Raw genomic sequence first — 21850 nt, 5'->3', positions numbered from 1 at the left:
TGTTGAAAGTAGACTTTTCCTCTGGAGAAGCTGTGAGAGGAAAAATGCCACAAGAGTAATGAAGAGTGACATTTTTGAGGAACTGCAGCCTAGAGAGGAATGTCCTGGGAGAAAGCCATTTTGAAACCAGAACTTTGAAGCAGATGACAGCCACATCCTGATGTTTTCCAGGTGAAGGTCGAGAAGGCACTCCTGGCAGGGGCAGCAACAGGCAGTTGAAGAGATTACAGGGCCAGCCAAGGCATCAGTCACCACAGCCACCACTCATGCTTCACCTGCTTGGCCTGACAGTGCCCACCACATCCTCCTTCTTAAACCCCAGGTGGCCACTCCCAAGGGTGTAACTGTAGGTGTCTGGTGCAGCCCTGTGTAAGGATGGGGTGTGCAAAGAATTGGAGCCCTTCTTGGAGCCTGTTGCTGGGAGTGCCCACAGGGTAGGGATGTGCAGAAACTCCCCAGCTCCCACCATCTCAGCCCCCTAAGCAATCAACCCACGGCCACCATCATCTGACCACCTCCTGGTGATATATACTGGCAACCCATTTTTTAAACTTTATTTATCAAAAAATATAAAACAAAATCAATTAAAAACAAAAACAGAAACACAAAGGCATAAGAAAAACAACCAGAAATAACTACATTGCTTTCAACATGTTCCTACCATACCCCTCAAATCTTAACAAACCATAATCATTCCTGAGCATTCCAATAACAGTAAGATTACTCTCCATAACTTTTCTGTTCTTATTAGAAAATCAATACCCCTTCAATTGTTGCTGTCACTAGGACCCTCCATTCTACATATAAAAGTTATTTTACATTTTTCACTGAGTTCATATTAGTGGTATCATACAGTATCTCTCTGTAACTGGCTTATTTCACTCAGCATTCCAGCTTCAAAGTTCATCATGTTGTCACGTTTCCTGCTTTATTCCTTGTTATTTGTTTTCCTCTACTTGATTTAGGATTAATTTGCTACTCCCAATCTTGCTGCTTTCAGAACTTGCTCCTTCTCTTCACCATGTGAAAATCTGACCAGTAAATGTCTCAGAGTGGGTTTATTTGGATTTATTCTGTTTGGAGTTCATTGGGCATCTATGATTTGCATATTTATATCATTTAGAAGTGTTGGGAAGTTTTCCCAACAAGACTTTGCACACTCTTCCTAGACATTTACCCTTCTCTTCCCCTTCTGGAACACCTATGAGTCCCATATTTGAGTGCCTCATGTTGTCTATCATATCCATAGGAACCATTTTTAATTTTTCAAATTTTTTCACCATTTGATCTTTGTGGTTTCATGCCTCAGAACACTTTCTGCAAGTGTGCTTATTCATTCCACTTCCTCAACTTATCTGATGCTATGTTCTCCAGAATGTTTTAATTTGATCAACAGTTTCTTTTATATCCATAAGATCCTCTTTTTAAAATTTACTCTTGCAAATTCTTCTTTATGCTCTTCTAGGGTCACCTTGATGTCCTTTATATCCTGAGCCATGATATTGGTATCCACAATTACTTCTTTGATTAATTGCTCCAAGTCTTGTGTCTCTTCTGATTTTTTAAATTTGAGCATTTTGGTTATTCAGTTTCTGCTTTCTTCCAATGCTTTAAAACTTTCTGTTATTTTTGGCCTCTTAGCATTTATCTTGGTAGGCTTCTTTTAGGATATGCAGGGTTATTTCAACAATTAAGTACAATTTCACAGACCTACAGCTTAGTGGAGTGAACTCTCCCTGACCTACCAGCAGATGGCATGCCAAAGTCAACACTTATCCTCAAACCAATTCTCCCCAAATTTGTTTATGCACCAACTGGAGACCAAACCTTGCGGGGCTCCAACTGGTGCAACAATTTTCCATGTGCAGTGGGGACCACCAGCCCTGTGGGTGGAGGGTGTGCCCTGTAGAGTTTGGTAGGGAAGATTGCTTTAATACTCAGTACTACCAGCCATTCCTGGGGCTGTGCCTCGAATACCCTGGGGCTGCGGCAGATGCCTAACACTTCATTTCAGATTGCGCATAGTCCCTCTCTGAAGTGGGCCCACAAGTGCCCGTGACTGGTGCAAGGCTCCTGGCACTTCTTGTGGCAACCCTGCCTCTAGGCTGTGTACTCTGCAGGCTTCTGTGGATGACTGTGTGCCATCAAAAGCCACCAAAATCCCTCAGGAAACCCTCAGCCATTGTCCTGCAGAGGTGTGTCTCCCATCCCGCTGCTTCAATGTTTGTACATGGCATGGAAACAACCCACTTCTGTGATCCTCTGCCTGCTGGAAGGCTCTTACTGGTTTGGGGGCTCTTTGCTGATGCAGGTGCCCAGGGCATGGAAAGCACTCCCCACCACACTTTGATTGTGGCTTCTGCTGCCGGCTCCTCAGCTGCTTTCCAGATTTTACACTAACCTGCCTCCAAACACTCAGTTTCTCCCCACCACAGCATGGCTCTGGCTGCCATTTCCCCAGGGGATTCAAAGACTCACATGATTCCTGTTCCACTTTGTCTCAGATCTCTGCTTGGTTCTCCTGGGGCATTTCTCTCTTAAGCATCTAGAAGTCCTCTCTTAGCTTCTCTGGGGGCAATCTCTGGGCTTCATCTCTTAGCTTAGCATCACCAAATGTCATTCTATCTGCATCTCCAAGTGTCTCCAAACATCTTTGTCTGTGTCACTTCTTAGCTTCTCCCAGGGGCAAACTCTAGATTACATAACTTAGCTTCTCTCCAAAATGTCTCTCTTAGCTTCTGAGCTTTCTTCAAAGTGTCCCTCTTGGCTGTAGCTCCTCTTCAAACATCACTCAGAGCTGCACTGAGTTGCCTCTGCCCATCAGCTCAATTATATGGCTCCACTGATCAAGGCGCACCCCAAATGGGTGTAGCAACACCTCCATGGAAATTATCTTGTGAGAGTGATCACCTACAGCTGGGTGGGGCACATTTCCATGAAAGCACTCAAAGAATTCCAATCTAATCAGCACTAAAATGTCTGCCCTACAAGATTGCATCAAAGAATATGGCTTTTTCTGGGGGAGATAATACATTCAAACCAGCACAATTCCAAACACAGTCTCTCAGTTTCCCCAAGTGCACTGTCACTATGGATGTAGAAGTGCCCAGCAGTGGAATACTGGAACTGCTATTCTGGGGCACTTTGTCTTTTATCTAGCGTTTTTTACAGATGAAAATTTTGCTCTATCTCTCCTAATCTGTGATCTTGTATCCTGCATCACACATTTTTAATGGAGGGAATGACCCCAATGCCTGTTCAAGATTGGGGTATTTTCCATTCCCAGGCTACCGAATACTCCATGACTTACAACCTTATTATTCCTGTAAGAGTTACTTTTAATTCCATTTTAATGTAAAAGACCAACAGTGGCAGTGGAAACGAAAATGTATCACTAGAAATGAATCCAAAGTTAGTATTTATATTCTATCATTATTGGTGTATTCATACATGTTCAGAGTATAAAAGATTTATGACACATAATCTTGGTCTGTACATTATTCAGTTCATGTTCAAAGTTCCCTAGTTTAACAGAGTCATATTTATGTTTACAATTGTGTGAAAAAATAGAAGCTGACCAACATCATAGAATTTTGAGGTACAGTTTTTACCTCATAATTATTTGCAAGTACGCTGAGAAAAACTTTGATTTCATTGCCTACAACTCATTACACAATTCTGCATTTGGCACTCCCAGATCACTTTACAATCCATTTTAATTTAGTTTTCATTAATAGTTCAGTAGGCAAAACTCTGAAATCATGGTTGAATTGTTCTGTGAAGCATTCTTGGTAGGTGTTTTCCCCAGTCTGATATCCTTGAGATGAAATCCAGCTGAACACATTTTGATTTGATTTTAGGGTTGACATTTCCTCAGTATGGGAAATTAAGCATTGATGGATAACTTCAAAGCTACCAAAGACTTTTCTTCAATCCATATATATACAGAATATACTTTATAAAATGTGTAACTTCATGTATATTGCATATATGGCTCTGTAATTTAAGGATTTCACACATTTCCTCATTGAGTAATAATTCCATCAATAATTATCTCCTAGAGTTCTCCTACAGTTTGTTCCTACCGATAATGTCTTTCCTATCCTGTTTTCTGGTTTGGAGTTATTCCTACTCTGAGTTGTACTTGTACACACCAAGCTGGAGATGCACTGAAATCTATTATAGGTAATTACACAGTGTTCCTCCCGGGATAGAGCAATCATGTTATGAAGGATAGATTGCAAATAAAGGGATTTAGACATTGATTACATTGACAGAGATTTACAGTACTGAGGGCTTTTTGTTGTTGTTGTTTTTTACTTTTTCAAGGTGGTAGCTGTGTCTGAAAACTCTTTCATATGCATAGTAGATTTAATGAGTTCTCTGATGTTCCTAATGGCAGATTTATGTCTAAAGGTTTTCACACATAGATGGCAGACATCTTTTCTCCCCAGTGTTAATATCACATGTAGCCTGAAGATAAGTGAAGGTTTCTCCGCAAAAAAACTGCTGACATATGGTTTCTTCCCAGAGTGAGACTCCCAAGTTGCCTAAGAGTACCATACTGAATTTAAGATTCCCTCATAAAAGGCAGACCTATGGTTTCTCCTGAGTGTGACTTCTCACATGTCGCCTATAAGTAGAACTATAACGGAAGGCTTTCCCACATAGATGGCATACATATGGTTTCTCCCCAGTGTGCATTCTCTCATGTAGCCTAAGGCTATGACTTCGTGTGAAGGATTTCCTACATAGATGGCATACATATGGTGAGTCCCCAGTGTGAGTTTTCCCATGTTCCCTAAGGTTACGACGTCGACTGAAGGATTTCCCACATAGATGGCAGACATATGGTGCCTCCCCAGTGTGAGTTTTCTCATGTTCCCTAAGGACACTACATTGACTGAAGGATTTCCCACATAGGTGGCAGACATATGGTTTCTCCCCAGTGTGTGTTCTCATATGCTGTCTGAGATGAGAACTACTAGCGAAGCATTTACCACAAAGATGGCAAATATATGGTTTATCACCAGTGTGAGTTTTCTCGTGTCGCCTAAGGACACTATGATGACAGAAGGATTTCCCACATGGATGGCAGATATACGGTTTCTCCCCAGTGTGCGTTCTCACATGTTCTGTGAAGTGAAACCTATTAGTGAAGCATTTACCACAAAGATGGCAAACATATGGTTTCTCACCACTGTGAATTTTCTCATGATGCTTAAGGCTACTATGATGAGTGAAGGATTTCCCACACAGATGGCAGATATACGGTTTCTCCCCAGTGTGAGTTCTCTCATGTTCCTTAAGGTTACAACGTCGACGGAACGATTTCCCACATAGATGGCAGACATGTGGAAGAATCTGCTTACTTCCATCATGAATTCGCTTATGTCTACTAAAGAATGACTGGGAATTGATAGCTTTCTGAAATTGTTCATTTAGATAGGGGTTTGTTTCCATGTCAGACAATGTGGAGTGAATTAAATCTTCTCCCAAATCATGACTTTCAAAGGGATCCTCTCCAGTGTTAGAAATCAGCTGCTATAAATGAGAAGAGAAACTGTTAAAGGTAAGTCCACATAAACACATTACTTCAATTCTCCAGTCTAATCATTCCGTGAGGCTCCAGTTAAAATTCATCATGTTTCTTACATACACATGGTGTGCTATTTCTTGTATGTATTTTTTCTTTTTAGCATCTCAACTGCAGAGCTATCTAATTAACTTTGAATACTTTAATATGTTGCAAAGTATAGGTATATGAACATGTTTATGCAATTGTACTTTTAAAAGATTTCAGTTTATGGCTTTCACTTCAGGTTAAGTTTTCCCTTAACTGAAACTATCCAAAACTTATTGGTGGAGCAGCGTTTAATCCCATATTTAATTTCAGTCAGATGACTGTGCTGAACTCCTAGACTATTCAATCCCAGCTGTCTATCAGGAAGACCACTGCTCACACTCATGATGCTTACCTTTGACTGGATGGTATACTTGTCCTTATCACAGACACATGGCATGGTCATTTCTTCTTTTCTGTGGTCATTTTGTCTGCCTGAAATAATTTTAAAAACTTTATAGCATGGCATTAGCAGACTGAAATATTTAAAAACTTCCAAGGTTCATGTGATTATGTTTCAAATATAGTCATTTAAATGGGGAAGAACCTAAAATTAAGGTGTACTCTAGAAAGTAGAAAAACATTTTCTGGAAATGGAGAACTAAAACATTCTCAGTATTAAGTAATGGATAATACTAAGATGCCATGTTGGGTAGTAAAGAAAGGGAAATTCCTCAAAGAGGAGGATAAGGACAAAGGCCACTATCTGTAAGTTTAACTCCTAGAAGTACATAAATATCTCTTTCTGTAAGCCAAAGACAATCACAGATGGATTCTTAACTAGAGATTGATACCTGTATGGAATAATTGCACATCTCTGGAGTTTTCCCCCAAAGTCATAGCCTACATTTCAGAGAATATCACTCAGTTAAGGAAATCTTCAGTTGATATTTCTAAAGACCTTCTCATTCACTGACCACTCCCCTGCTCGTAATGAAACACAGCATCCTAGAACTCACTTGTTCTCTGTCCTTGGAGAAATCCTAATCCTTCTCTCCACAATTCCTCACCTTGTTCCAACTGAGAAACCACTTCTGATTTGCAGAGCTGATACCCTATTTATGAGAAACAGAAGCATAGATTTAGAGTTCTATGTTGACACAAGTTCATGATCTTCAAGTCCAGGGCAGATGATTAGGAACAATACGGTAAACTGTGAAGAACACCACAAGGAAGTGTAATTTAAACACACTATGTTAACAATCCATTTCCAGGAAAGGATGACTCCTGACCTGCAGTCAAAGTCATTAAGTATATGTTGTTGCCAATGCCGAAATTCTGAGACAACACATCTTCATTCTTTATATACAAGGAAAAATTAAAACTTCAGTTTTAAAGAGCATTTTATAAAAGCATCCATTAAAATAGGCTCCACCCAAACAATCAATGTTCTATGTGGAAAAGAGCATGTCTATTATTTTTCTACTGTGTGCTGAAACAGTAGGATAATATTATCTAGAGAATATGTACTTTATCTAAAGGAACAATGTTCAGTGAGTTCTCATACTGTTCTGAATTATAGGGGTTGAGCAGCAAGAACAATATGAAATTTTAGTCAGGAATATCACAGGCCACTGGTTTGACAAATGAGACGTAAGGAAAAATAGAAAAGACAGTTTCTTACAAGTATTCATAACATTATGAAAGAATCAGAGTAGAAATAAGAATGGCATATGGGGAAGTTGTATAGATACATGAATAAATTTCTGAGGGATTAGTTAGAGGGATGAATGGATGGATAGATAAATGTATACACTGTAGATAAAACTTTAATAAACTCACCCACTGACACCAGATGACTGATACTCTCCAGCATAACATCTCTGAACAGGTTTCTCTGGATTGTGTCCATCAAGGCCCACTCTTCAGCATTAAAGTCTATGGCTACATCATTGAAGGTCACTGATTCCTAAAACATCATAGGCAATTGACTTCAGACAAGGCTATTCCTACCAATATCCACAGTAGATAGGTAGAAATGATGGCACTGAGGAAGGGAAGGTGTTGGGTATTTAAAAACACCAAGCTGTGTTTGGGATCCCAGTTAGATCATTCTTACCACTAACCTGGGAACTACCTTTCAGACACACTCACAGGGACATAAAAACTCTGCATACATAAAGCTTCATTATGTAAGAAGTTTTATGTATGCAGTACTGCACGACACATGGTGTGATGTAACCTTAAAGTTTTCCCACGAACTGATAATAATGACTTCCAGATGGTGATCATCAGATTTGCTCATGAGAATCCATAACTAAATCTCCAACAATTTCAAGTAAATACACAGACTCATCATTAGGGAAGCATTAATCATGATCTTCCACTTTTTAACATTATGATTATTCAATTATTCCCATCCATCTTATAAAAATATTTTTGTGTTCTGCCTTAGCATCTATCTTGGGCCAAGCTGCTTGCCTCAACACTGATGTTTGGACTAATTAACAGGTTTTTATTCCTCCAGCCTAAACTACCCAGAATTCAAACCTACATCTGTGGTTACCACCCACAACAGTGAAATGCCTCACCCAGAACCCTCTGGTGATCCCAAATGCTATGGTAACCATCCCTACAACCCAGAAACCCTGAGTGTGCTTCCTCTTTGACAGGTATTTGCTTTAAACTAACCAATCTCTGCCTCTTGTAGAAAATCTAACGTACACCCCTATCCTACATTAAAAGCATAAAAGCATAAATCCATTCATCTCTTTAGCTTGCTTGTGTGCTGCCCACACACAAACAGGGTTGTTCACACTCTCTACTGATTCCACATGGCAACAGTATCTCCCTAGGTTCTTGGAGAAATAAACTACGTTTTTCATGTAATATTGTTTCATTAACCCGTTTTTTGATACCTGAAGTCCAACTGGACACAAATCTAAAATTGAATTTACCCAATTTGTGGCACTTGCAAGAATCTCGGTTTCCTCATCTATGAAATGGTTTAACAAAATGTTACAAATTTTGAAAACTCCAATGACTGATGATTCCTATCTAACAACACATGCTAAGTAAAAGAGAAATCTATTTTCAAGAAATTGGTGGAAGACTTGAAGCAATGTGTATAATTCTGTAGAAATCTACACACTTTATACAGAACTTGAGAAGAGTTTCTTCCATTTTCAACTCCTCAAAACTCAAGTGTTTATTATGATATGAGGGTAGGCTGTGCAGTAACATAAACCATAGCTCCCTATGACTGCTATACTAAAGTACAGTCCTAGGCTGACTCTCTGTTAGGAGGCTGCCCATACTCAGTATTCTCCTATACCTCCAAACTGCCATTTCCATTGTATCTCTTGTATATTCATCTTGACTCTGTTCAAGAACAAATAGACTCTTTATTTGTTCTGGTCTCTCTTTCTCACTAGACCTTCAAGTATTTTCACTGGTCCTAAAACTTTACTCTCCGTACAATATGCCTCCTGTATGCACAGCTTAAAATAAGGAAACAATATTCCCTATTCTTTTCTTCAACTTACCAAAGTTGTACAAATGTTGTTAACATCCAAGAAAATGATTAACTGGGCACAACATGATAATGAGAATTTAAAACACTTTTTCAAAATGGGAAAATATATTCTATCAAAACTGTAAGAAGTTTATTATCAGAAAATATACATACACTATTTTCATTGCCTTTTGTGATCTATTTCTTCTAATCTCCTGAATACAGCATAGCCCTGACCCCAGCACTCGTAACACTGGACTGATTGAACTCACCAGATGAACCCTATGCCTCCCTATTGGAGTGTTAGGTTGTGCAGTTACTCATCTCTATCCCTTGTGTTCACCACAATCCTAAGCACATTACCAACACTAACATAGGGAATGAGGGAATTACCTCCCAACTGAGACCATGGGCTCCATGAAGCAAATAAATCCTCTCACATCTCTTCTGTGAACACACAGCCTTAACAGAGGCTGCAACATATTAGTGTAAATGGTAGAGGGATTATTTCTTACTCACTTCTTGGCCCACCATAGTTATACCAGAGTCCTGGATATACTTAAGTGGATCTCAAATATGTGAAGATTTCATGAATGTACTTGGAATCTGCCAGGTCAGTAGGAGAAATAGGCATATTTTTGAAAAAGGTTTTATTTCAGTAGAAATACCATTCCCTTCTCACCAGTGTTTGCATTGTCAAACTTCTGCCATCAACCATTTTCCTCTGGTATTTCACTCTCAGACAGTCTAAGCAAGAAGCATCCAATGCTGAGGAGGGAGAAAGAAGACATGAGACTCAAAACTTGTCTCCATTTTCCAGACCCACCTGTCACAATTACCCGAACATTCACCTGGAAGTAACACCCACAGTCCACCAGTAGAAACATACACTGTTCTCTAAGAGACACAGGGGAAGGCTCTCATCTAAACTCAAATATAAGAATGCTATGACTCATGTTGCTAGTAATGAAAATGTGTATAAAGCTATCTTACAGATAAGAACATGAAAATCATCACTTGTCATGTGTTAATTGTTCCATGGTGGTCAGAAGTTTCTGATCCCCCCCCCCCCCCCATGATTCAAGAACAGGTATCTCTAACTCATACCACATGTGGATTTTGGTCTCTCCTTGCAGGTAAAAACTGGGGCAATTCTCAGATTTAAGTATTCTTTGTTCATGAAGAACCACTGATTCTCCAACATCTATCCCCACACTCAGAACACTCTCTCCCTGCTCCATTCTGCCCCTGTCCTTCTGTATGCAATTGCCCTAAATCATCATGGTTCAACTCCTTTGGATTTTTGGAAAGATCACTCCCTTGACCCCGCAACACTGATTTTCAGATCTTTCCCTAATGGATTTGGATATTTATCATGCCACTAGAAAATTATTTCATGATGAGATGAATCAATTCAAGAACTAACTTCACTTGGAGGGACCAATGATTTCCATCCTCCAAATCAAGAGCTCAAAATCCCCTGTATAAGAAAGTGACAGGAATACATGTTCATCAAGTTTCTGTCCTGTTCCACAATCCCCAGAAGGCAAGGAATGTCAGAAACTATAGATTGAAGGGGTTTCTGAGGCTATCTAGCTGCTCCATCTACAATTTAGTACAGGGGTTGTTTAGACCTGTCCCGTGTCAATCATCATTTGTAGGAATATGTATGCATTCATCTTTCTCTCCCTTTATATGTGGTGTGGGTATCAGTATGTGTGTGTGTGCATCTGTGTGAAATCATTAGTCATCTATAGCCAGTAAATTATCCCTAGAGCACTGTTAATTCTTAAACATATTTCACAGACAATTGATAATTTGTCATAAGCAATAGTAGGCTTTACTCACCAAGTTGTATCTGAGGCCCAGAAATAAAGAAAAAACAAGGTGTATAATGTGTGACTCTGCTTGTTGATTAACTGTATTTGCTTATTTAATCCTCACCATAATCCTGCTGCTTATGGTTTATTTCCCAGGTTAACAAATGACATGATCAGAGTTCAGAAAATTTTAGTATTATGACAAAATTACATGACTAGAAAATTACAAAGCAAGATTTAGAATTTTGTTCTGCCTCTCTGCCAAGCTTAAATTCCTAGAATATTACACATCACTCAGATTTTTACCTGGAATATCCCTTTCATATCAAACATTGGAAGTCCCACCCTGTGGCCACAACCAGCTCTCCTAGCTTTGCCACAGAAGTACTCCCCATACCCAGATTCTCCTTCTCCATGGGGACCTACAGTGTACTGACCCTCATCATAAACATCACCCCCATCTCTCATTTTAACTGCCCAGGGTTTTTTCACATTTGTAATTTCAACACGTACTTACCAAGACCAACATTATATCCCTGCGATTATTTATCACATCTAACAACCTAACCCTCAATACTCAATGACTCCAAATACTTGTAATTTTCCATGACTACATCTGGCACAGTACTGGAGTAAGATATTGATCCTGCTCTAAACACAGAGGCACATCTCCTGGACATTTTCAAATATACCTGGTAACTGTACTGTGTCTTGCTAATTCATTCCTTCATGCATACTCCATAAATACTCCATATCTTCTCAATACCTTTTGAATCTCGTGCACTCTGTCATTTTCACACATTTTCACCAGATGAGATTAAGTTCCTCTGAGCAGATGGATTAGGTAATTTTCCAAATTACACTAAAATACCATAGTATCTTCAAATATCCCTAAATGCATACACATTTGTTATTCCTTCTCTCCTATCAAAAAGAAAAGTCAGTTTACCTGTGTCTAAGTCCAATGTCTCTAACTGATTTCAATCTCATGTTTTGTTGTGAACTACATTTTCAATTTTAAAGAAAGCCTCCCCAATCTTCAGAAACTTTCACATCATATAAGTTCAATTTTTGAGTCTTCCATGTTTAAAAAAATCAAAGGAAATTTTGTCTGAATGTATTGTCTCTCATGTTTCACTAATGATCTCCCAATAAATAATTCCTTACTTGGATCCAAATATTGGACCACAATATCTATTTGGAACTTTATTTTTCCTCACTTGCTCTGACATCACAGTCTTCTGATCATATTCAAACTACTCTAGACACTCCTTCACCATATCCACTACAAAGAACTCAAACAACACTGTTGGAACATCTTGAACTGGTCTGTTGATACATTTATTCAATTTCCTTAATTTCTTCCATGGTTATCTCTAAATTGAAAGTGATAATACACTTATCTGGATACTATTTCTGAGTCAGCACGGATTTTTAATTATTTACACCTAAAATGAAATATACTGCAAGACACTCTTCTACACCCAAAGTGTAACTGTTGCTCTTACCCAGTCTCAAATCTTAAAGACTCCACCAGGCATTCAGGTATATCTCTTACATGACCTCTTGACACAACTAAGCATAACTAAACACTGCTGTTCTCTCTACTGAGGACTATTCTCATGCTTCATTTCGACCCCAAGGGAAACATACCACAAACATACCTTCCCATTCCATATTCATTTTCTTTCAGTCATTCCAAATGTCAGTCTCTCAGAGATCCCTTCACTGAATCCAACCAAACTTAGCCTTTTGATTCCACTACCACACAGTTGTGCTATTACTCATTCAGAAAACTCATCCAATTTTGTGATTATTGATCTATCTATCTATCTATCTATCTATCTATCTATCTATCTATATCTATCTTTCTATCTTTCTATCCCATATCCAGCTATCTATTTAAGTTCTCTCTCAAAACTGGTCTAAATGCAGAAATATCAACCTCTGACTGGTAAGATTGGGCAAGTTTCTTTTAAACAGTAACTTACACATTTTAAATACTGAGAAATATCAGGTTACAACCTTCTAATGTACCCTCAGAATATCTCCCCCTAAATGCCTAAGTCAGTCTAAACAATTACACTCCGGTTAAATTTTGATTTATGACAAAACAGAGTTCTGTCCCTCCTGGTAAAAAAATCTCTCCAACACTCACCAGAACTCAAATAAATTGGGAATCAAAATGAAGCAAACTCTCCATTGAGCATGCCTCCTCTACACTTTGGAGCTCAGAGCTGCTTTTGATCTGTAGCAACTCTCTTTTTATGCCATTGATAACTTCAGGAGACCTAAAATCTTAAGAACATTCTTTGATTAAGTGAAATGTGATTCATGCTTAATATAATTAAATTATGCCTATTTTATACAATATTTACCCTCTAATTAGGTAAATTATTATCAATGCAATAAAGAAAAAGAGATTATGTCCTTTAATTACACCATTTTTTTTTATGTCCCAAAGGCAACCTTTATGTTTTCTAAGCAGACTCCCTGTTTTGTGAGTTTGGGTTGCTCTGATCCGTAATATAAACATCAACAGGAAGATAATGTTTCTTGGTTTTCTTTTGTGTGTTTGTGTGTGTGTGTGTGTGTGTGTTTCATGTCTTGGAGAACTTGCAATCTAACAAGTTTCTCTCAGGCTGTGGGCATCCATGCGGTGACTCTATATAAAGTTAAATAATTTTGCTGAAATTTATATTCAAGGAAAAAGGACATTACTCCATTCTAGAATGTACATATTTTAGTATCGTGAAGAAAAATGCATTTGGCATAGTTCTCTTCAAGTCAAATTGAGCTAAAGTCCTCAGGACTCGAAAGCCAACAAACTTCAAAATATTAGGGATTCCTGTAGTAAATGAGCAGCTACAGTATTGATTTACTATAAGCAAGATGTGTTTTAAAAATTAACAAAATTTCAATTCTACCTGAACTGTTTTATATATTCAATGCAATAACAATTAAAATCTCAACAACTTACTTTCCAGAAATAGAAAAACCAATAACAATGTATTTGGAAAGGCATCATGACCCAAATAGCCAAAAATCTCTTCTTGAGAAAGAGGAATGAAGTGGGAGGTTTCACACTACAAGACTTTGAACCATATTACAAAGCTTCAGTGGTCAAAACAGCATGGTACTGGCATAAAGATAGATATCCTGACCAATGGAATAAAATTGTGAGTTCAGAAAGAGATCCTCTCATTTATGGACAATTGATCTTTGGTAGCATGATCAAGCCATCACTACCAGGACAGAGCAGCCTCTTCAATAAATGGTGTTTGCAAAACAGGATATCCATATCCAAAAGAATTAAAGAGGATCTTATCTCACAACTTATACAAAAATTAACTCAAAATGGATCAACGACCTAGGCATTACATGAAGAACATAAAACTTTAAGAAGAAACTTTAGGGAAATATCTTAAGGCTCTTGTGATAGGAGGGGGTTTCCTAGCCCTTACACCCAAACCATGAGCAATGAAAGAAGAAATAGATGAATGGCATCTACTCAAATCTAAATACTTCTGTATATCAAAGGGCTTTGTCAGAAAAGTAAAAAGGCAGCCAACACAATGGGAAACAATGTTTGGAAACCACATGTCAGATAAGGGTTTAATATCCAGAATATAAAAAGAGATCCTACAACCTAACAACAGGAAGACAAACAACCAAATTTTTAAAAGGGCAAAAGACATGGATAGACACTTTTCTGAAGAGGAAATACAAATGTCTCAAAAACATATAAAAAGATGCTCAACTTCACTATTAAGGAAATGCAAACAAAAACCACAATGAAATATCATCTCAAACCTACCAGAATGGTCATTATCAAAAAATAATGAAAATAACAAGTGATGGAGAGGATGTGGCTAAAGAGGCATATTTATTCACTCTTGGGAATTTAGAATGGTGCAGCCACTCTGGAAGGCAGTGTGCAGTCCCACAGGATTCTAACTATAGAATTGCCATATGAGCCAACAAATCCATTACTAGGTATCTAGTTAGAAGAACTGAAAGCTAAGAAATTAATGGACATTTGTAAACTGATGTTTATAGTGCCATTATTCACAAATGCCAAGAGGTGGAAACAGCCCAGATGTTCGTCAATGGATGAGTGGATAAACAAGCAATGATAAGTAGCATATACATACAATGGAGTGTTATGCAGCTGTAAGACAAAATAAGGACACAGGGCATAAAACAACATGGATGAACCTTGAAGAAGTTATGTTGAGTGAAATAAAAACAAAAGGTCAAATACTGTATGGTCTCACTAATATTAATGAAAAAACTTTGAGAGTTCAAAGCTGGGAACACAGGTTATCATGAGACAGAAAGAGGGTAGAGATTGAGCATTTGATGCTGAAGGACTATAGAATGTTCAAATGGATTGACTGTAGAGGTTGAGAAATGGATAGCAAAATACTGCATGGTTGTAGCACAATATTGTAAGAGCACTGAACAAAGATTACTGTGAGTAAAGTTGAAAGAGGACAGCTAGGGATGTGTATGACACTAAAAGAAAAGATAGAAGAAGACTGGTACAGTATAACATAGCAAAATGTTGAGTGATCAATGATGGTCATTAAATATAAGAAACGGTGATTAAATATAAGAAAATTTCTACATTTGGGAGAAAAATGAATGTCAAGTTTGCAATGTGTTGAGAATGGAATGGTGATGGGGAAAAATATAATCAATGAAAACTAGAGTATATGGTTAAGAGTAACACTGTAATATGCTTTCATTAATTGTAACAAAGGCAATATACCAAACTTAAAGGTCTATAAGAAGGGGATATAATGGATATAGGAGAGAGGAATGCAATTCCTGGTGGTGGTGGTGGTATTGTGTGACCTTTTTGTTGTATTTTATTTTATTTCTACTTTTATTCTTTTTGTTATGTGTTGTGGTGCCCGCAAGTTAAAGTATGAGACAGCCAAACAGAATTTAAAGAGCCTTTATTAGCTGGCCGGCGACTGCCCACAGTCACTCCACACAGGGAATTCAGTGAGCAGCCCCGACCTGAGTGTGCTTGAGACTTATATAGGCAGAAACCACATCCTGAAAATGCTAGCAAGCTATTTTGACAGAAGCAGAGTTGGCGGTTAGTTATTGGTTGCTTAGGATCTTTAGCAAGGTTGAGAAATTTTCTCAAGGTTGGCACAATGGTTGATTGTTGAAATGGTTATGCTTGGCTAATGCGTACAACCGCAAGTTTCACTCCCTAAAAGTACAGTTTCACTCCCTTCTTCTCAGGGCTTAATGCTTACACAACATTTTTCACTTTGCAGTCGTTGCCGGTTGAGGGGGAGGAGACCCTCCTGTTACAGATTAAGGGGAGGGGGCCCACTTCATTCCCCACTGGTTTTTAGGGAGAATCAAATCACTGTTTCTTCTGAGGGTAAGTATTGATACTGAGACTGCAAAACCATGAGTTTTACGCTTTGAATACGCCGTTGGACAAATTTAACTAAACCGTTTATAACACAGGGGCCTATGATTAAGTTTAACATGAGAAGAGCCAAGGGTCCGGCAATTGCTGATATCAAGGTAGTTAACCATGGAGATTGAAAAAATATACTTTCAAACCAATTTGCCTCCTTTTTCCTTTGCTCTTCTTTATCCTGTAGTTTCTTTTGGAGTTGGCTTAGACTTTCTTTATTTACACCTGAGTGGTTAGCATAAAAACAGCATGCTTCGCCTAAGGCTAGACAAAGCCCTCCTTGCTTTAAGAATACAAGGTCGAGTCCCCTCCGATTCTGGAGCACTACTTCTGCTAAAGAGCTTAAGGACTCCTCCAATTTAATAACGCTCTCTTCTAAGGTTTTTAGATCCTGGTCAATTTGAGCACTAAGGCTTTTAAAATTTTGGTCCTCTGTGACGAGTGCTGTGGTTCCTACTGCTGTTGTTCCGGCTACCCCAAGCCCGAGGAGCACTGGCACTAGTATTGGTCCCCCTCGCTTGACTCATTTGAGGTTAGTTAGCCTGAGGTGCTCCCTACCTCCCTCACCAGAGTAGTAATACACCTGGGGAAGGACATGGGTGAGAATGCATAGTCATGGAGCCTTAGGTTGCATGAGGGCGGGGGGGTATAAACACGGCGTTAACCCCGTTGTACAGGCAAACCATGTTCCTTGGGGCGCTACTAAGTAATGTCCATTATGACCCGCAGAGCTGTTGCTGAAAATGGTTACAGAGGTGCAAGAATTAACATAAGAAGTAGATTGAGGGAATTGAGGGGACTGGAAGCATGTTCCTTGTCCTTGAAAGTCACCTAAAGTAAGCTTAGGGGTAGTGCCCCAGGGACAATAGTGTCAGTTTTGGTGAATATTTGATAGGGAGATATTTTGAATGTCATTGTTAGTTACTCCTATACTTCCGTTAGCTCCTAGGCCTGTATAGTAGGGTGGTTCGGGGTTTAGGCATTGTGCCAGTTTGAGTGTATTGTGTCCCCCAAATGCCATTATCTTTGTAGTCTTGTGTGGGGCAGAAGTTTTGGTGTTGGTTAGATTTGCTTGGAGTGTGCCCCACCCAGCTGTGGGAGATAATTTTGATGAGATGTTCCCATGGAGGCGTGGCCCCACCCATTCGGGGTGGGCCTTGATCGGTGGAGCTATATAAATGAGCTGACTTGGGGGGAAGAAAGAGAGTGCAGCTGGGAGTGATGTTTTGAAGAGAAGCAAGCTTGCTAGAAAGGAATGCCCTGGGAGAAAGCCGTTTTGAGGCTGGAGCTTTGGAGCAGATGCCAGCTGCCTTCCTAGCTAGCAGAGGTTTTCCAGACACCACTGGCCGTCCTCCGGTGAAGGTACCCGATTGCTGAGGTGTCACCTTGGATGCTTTGTGGCCTTAAGACTGTAATTGTTTAGTGAAATAAACCCCCGTTTTATAAAAGCCTATCCATCTCTGGTGTTTTGCATTCTGCAGCATTAGCAAACTAGAACAGGCATAGCCAGCAGTCTTTAGTTAAGTTGGGGGAAGTTTAGTTGAAGAATTTGAACATGAGTTTAAGTGTACTGAATAGAGACTCTTGTCAGAAGTTTGGAGGTGGAGGAAGGGGAGTTGCTTTTGGAGATAAGGGGCAGCTCTTTGTGGTGGAGTAAGGACAGGTAAGTGGGAAAGGAGTAGTTGCTACAGGTATTTTATGCATAGAAGACTTTACCCAAAAGCAGCAGAGTACACATTCTTTTCTAGTGTGTGTGGATCATTCTATATGATAGATCATATGTCAGGTCATGAAACAAGTCTCAATAAATTAAAAAAAATGGAAATTATACAACATATTTTCTTTTAGCACAATGGAATGGAGCTAAAAGTCAATGACAGAGGGGAAAATGGAAAATTCAAAAATATGTGGAAACCAGGCAAGGTAAACTTAACAAACGGGTGAAAGAAGAAATCACAAGAGAAATTAGGAATGTTCTGAAAGAGAGTGAAAAGGAAAACGCAACATACCAAAAATTATCTGACGCAGAAAAAATGCTGAGCATGGAAAAAATAAAATAGAGAATTGAAAAAAACAATAGACAGATTCTATACAACCAAAATTGGTTCTTTGAAAAGATCAATGAAATTGATTAAAATTTAGCTAGACTGAAGGGGGAGAAAAAAGAAAATAAAATAACTAAAATCAGAAATGAAAAAGGGAATATTATAACTGACCACACATAAACAAACAAACAAACAAACAAAGGCTATAAGAGGACACTATGAACACCTGTATGCTCCAATAAGTGTCATTGAACAGTCAAAGCAATCTTAAAAAAGATCAAAGTTGGAGGACTTACAATATCTGATCTTAAAACATTACAAAGCCACAGTAACCAAAACATCATGGTACTGGTGCAAGGTCAGACACAGCAACAAATGGAAACAAATTGAGAATTCAGAAGCAGACCCAAACATCTATGGCCAACTGATTTTTGAGAACGCTGACAAGTCCACTCAATTTGGAAAGAACAGTCTTTCCAACAAATGGTGCTGGGAGAATTGCACACCCAAATGCAAAAGAATGAAGGAGGACCCCTATCGCACAACATATAAAAAATTTAACTCAAAATGGATGAAAGGGGGGTGGGCAAGATGGTGGAGTGGGGAGGTGTGGAATCTAGTTACCAATCTAGGGCATCTGGTAAAGAGCCAGGAACTGTCTGGAATACATCCCTCTCTCCATGTTTTCTCCAGCACTTTTACACCTATTTATATTTTTTCCTACAATTTTATAGAGATATATTCATGTAACGTACAATTATACACAGTGTACAATGAGTTGTTCACAGTATCATCATATAGTTGTACATTTACCACCACAGTCAGCACTTGAACATATTGATTAGTATGAAAAAGTTGGGTTTTTTTTTTTTTTTTGGTGAATAAAAAAGATAATAAAAAGAAAAATAAAGTGTCATACTATACAACACATTGGTAAGGACAGAAAACAATACCACTACCAAGAATCCCATATCCCTCCTTTATATCCCCCTCTCATACACATTTAACTTTGGCATATTGCCTCTGTTACATTTAATGGAAGCATACTACAATGTTACTGTTGACCATAGACTCCAGTTTGCTTTGATTATGTTTTTTCCCAAATACCATCCCTTTTTCAACACTTTACATGGTTGACATTCATTTGTTCTCCCACATGTGAGGACATTTTTATATTTGTATATTTAGTAACAGTCTTTGGCCACTCTAGTTTTTGCCAAGTTATACAGTCCCAGCCTTCATCATCTATCTTTACCTCTGGTGTCATACACTCCCTTATCCCACCTCTCTCAGCCTTACTCACAGATATCTTTGTTCAGGGTACTTACAATACTGTGCTACTATTACACAGTATTATGCTATTTATTTCTGGATCTATACAATCAATCCTGCTGAACATTCTGTAGGCCTTCAGCATCAAATGCCTCATCTCTACACTCTTTCTATCTCCCGGTAGCCTGTGTTATCAGCTTTTAACTCTCAAAGTTTGCTCACTGTCCCTGTCTTTGACCTCCAGAAGTAGACACACACTGCCTGAAGTTCACATCACTCATATGAGGTGGGAAGGCCATTTCGGGGAAATTCATAGGCATGAGGGGCCTGTTCTCAGCTTTCTGACAAGGTAAAGGGAGAGGAAGAGGAGGGAGTGGCCAAGTTATAGGCTCTGGGCGGGGAGGGAAAGGGAAGTGCAAAAACTGCAAACTCTAGCAGGAGAGGGAGGGGGAGCAGGGGACCCACAAGCATGGCCCTGGAAATCTTGGTCACTAATATTTCCACCTGGAGTGCAAAAGCCTCAACCACCTGGGGAATGGGAATCTTAGTCCATTTTATATAAGGGGCCAAGGCTTTCCTTTATTTCCTCTGGAGCTTTAAGGAGAGGCTAGGGGATTGGCTGGTGGGTGAAACACCATGCCTGAAACATTCTCCTCAGAACTTTTTTTCTGAAATAAGAGCCAAACACTGCACATATGAAATTGTATATTATTTGTTCATTCTCTTACAAAATAAGTTTAGTTGCAAAATATTGTATTTTATTGATCACTGGCTTGGCCACTTGCAGCCATCCTCTAATTTATACTGAGGCCAAATTACTTTGCATAAATGTTTTAGGCTTTGCTTTTGGTGTGTGTGTTTTTTTTTCTGTCATGGGCTCATACCCGAATTGTTTTTAATGCTTAAGACTGCTATTTAAAAGTTCATCCTTCTTGATTTTCTTAGATTTCTTACTTATGTTGTTTCCCATTAAAAAAAATATATGTTTAGGTAACTTGAGATAAAACAGGACAAGACAAAACACACAACAAAAACGTAACCGAACCACAAACAAAAACAAGACCAAGTTTTAAAGCCAAGTCCTAGGCGACCAACACTCAATGGTTTTATGTGCCACTGAGCACCCAGATAACTAAAACCGAGGCACAAAATTCAGTGAACTCCCTTAATGCCAGGGGCTGCTTCCCTCCAAACCCAGTCGCAATGGCTATTCTCCCATGCCTGGGGCTAAACCCTCCAAAAAGAGTTTTGATATAAACTTATGTGCCACTGGGAGCTCAAACCCAGTGTGGTCTCCCACATACAGCTCCAGCAGGTTATGTGACACTGAAGAAGAAACAAACAGCCCACAAACTAAAAGACAAGACCAAGAACCAGAGAAACAAGACCAAGGCTTGTACAAGCACACGAGACATCCACACTCACCAAACCTGCTTTCATCTCCAGCCCTTAGGGTCCTGGATGCAGGAGGCAAGAAACCCTCTCGTCCAGCTCTCTAAGGGAAGTCTCTCCCTCGGTCACGAAGCTGAGACTCGCGAATGTCCCACCTCAGGGGTCCAGAAACCCACAGAGCAGCACCTTGTTCAGACCTTGTGTCCCAGGTCCGGCGCCAAAACTGGAGCAGGGGCACTTCCGGGATCTGGGATCGTCGCTCGGCGCAGCCTCATGACGTCACAGCGCGCCAGGCTGACGAGGAAAAGGGGGTTAATTTACCCTGGTGGGAGGACAGGGAAAGTTATTTTTCTGGGGACGGGGAGGCTGCTAGGTTTAGGTTTGCTGTCTTTCAGTGGCTGCATTTGGGAAAGGGGGTAGTTGGCAGATTTCCATTGGCTGGTGTGAGAGCAGGGGCTTGGGAGCGGGAAAGTTTAAAATTTTAAATATTTAGGATTCCTGAGGGTGGGGGCAGTGGCTTATTGCAGACCTGCAGGGTTCCTAGGGTGGGGCAGGGTGGTGGCTCTAAAATACCTAAGGGTGGGGATGAGGTGAGGGCCCAAGACCTAAATCTAACACACCCTACTTTTTTTAGAATTACTCTGGGAAACGTGCTTCACAGTCTAGGGAGATAGACAAAAGGCTTATTTTTATCCGGAAGGTTTAAGACAATAGATTAAAGCTTATTTAGGTTTTTCTGCAGACTGACATTTACATATTGCTGCATTTACATCTTGCTCTTTTGTGAGACTCAAA

General features: G+C 39.4%; 1 protein-coding gene across 7 annotated transcripts; it reads right to left on the bottom strand.

Moving 5' to 3' along the window:
- Positions 1-3343: 3343 nt before the first annotated feature.
- Positions 3344-21301, bottom strand: LOC119520618 (zinc finger protein 596-like). 7 transcript variants are annotated; one of them, XM_037818582.1, is made up of 6 exons: positions 21094-21301; positions 9760-9845; positions 7406-7532; positions 6634-6678; positions 5979-6058; positions 3344-5544 (listed from the first exon to the last, which is right to left on the bottom strand). In XM_037818582.1, exons 1-6 carry the CDS (start codon positions 21101-21103, stop codon positions 4597-4599), a joined length of 1296 nt encoding a protein of 431 aa, XP_037674510.1. In that variant the 5' UTR covers positions 21104-21301; the 3' UTR covers positions 3344-4596. The 7 variants fall into 7 exon arrangements, with proteins under 7 accessions (XP_037674510.1, XP_037674513.1, XP_037674507.1 ...); XM_037818585.1 differs by lacking the exon at positions 9760-9845 and adding an exon at positions 6856-6922 and having other exon boundaries at positions 3345-5544; positions 6583-6678; positions 21089-21301; XM_037818579.1 differs by having other exon boundaries at positions 3345-5544; positions 6583-6678.
- Positions 21302-21850: the final 549 nt, after the last annotated feature.

Source organism: Choloepus didactylus, chromosome 25 (assembly GCF_015220235.1).
Source record: "Choloepus didactylus isolate mChoDid1 chromosome 25, mChoDid1.pri, whole genome shotgun sequence".
In the NCBI taxonomy this organism is placed as follows: Eukaryota; Metazoa; Chordata; class Mammalia; order Pilosa; family Megalonychidae; genus Choloepus; species Choloepus didactylus.
Note: the sequence above shows the minus strand (reverse complement) of the source record. Positions and strands in the feature narration are given on the sequence as shown.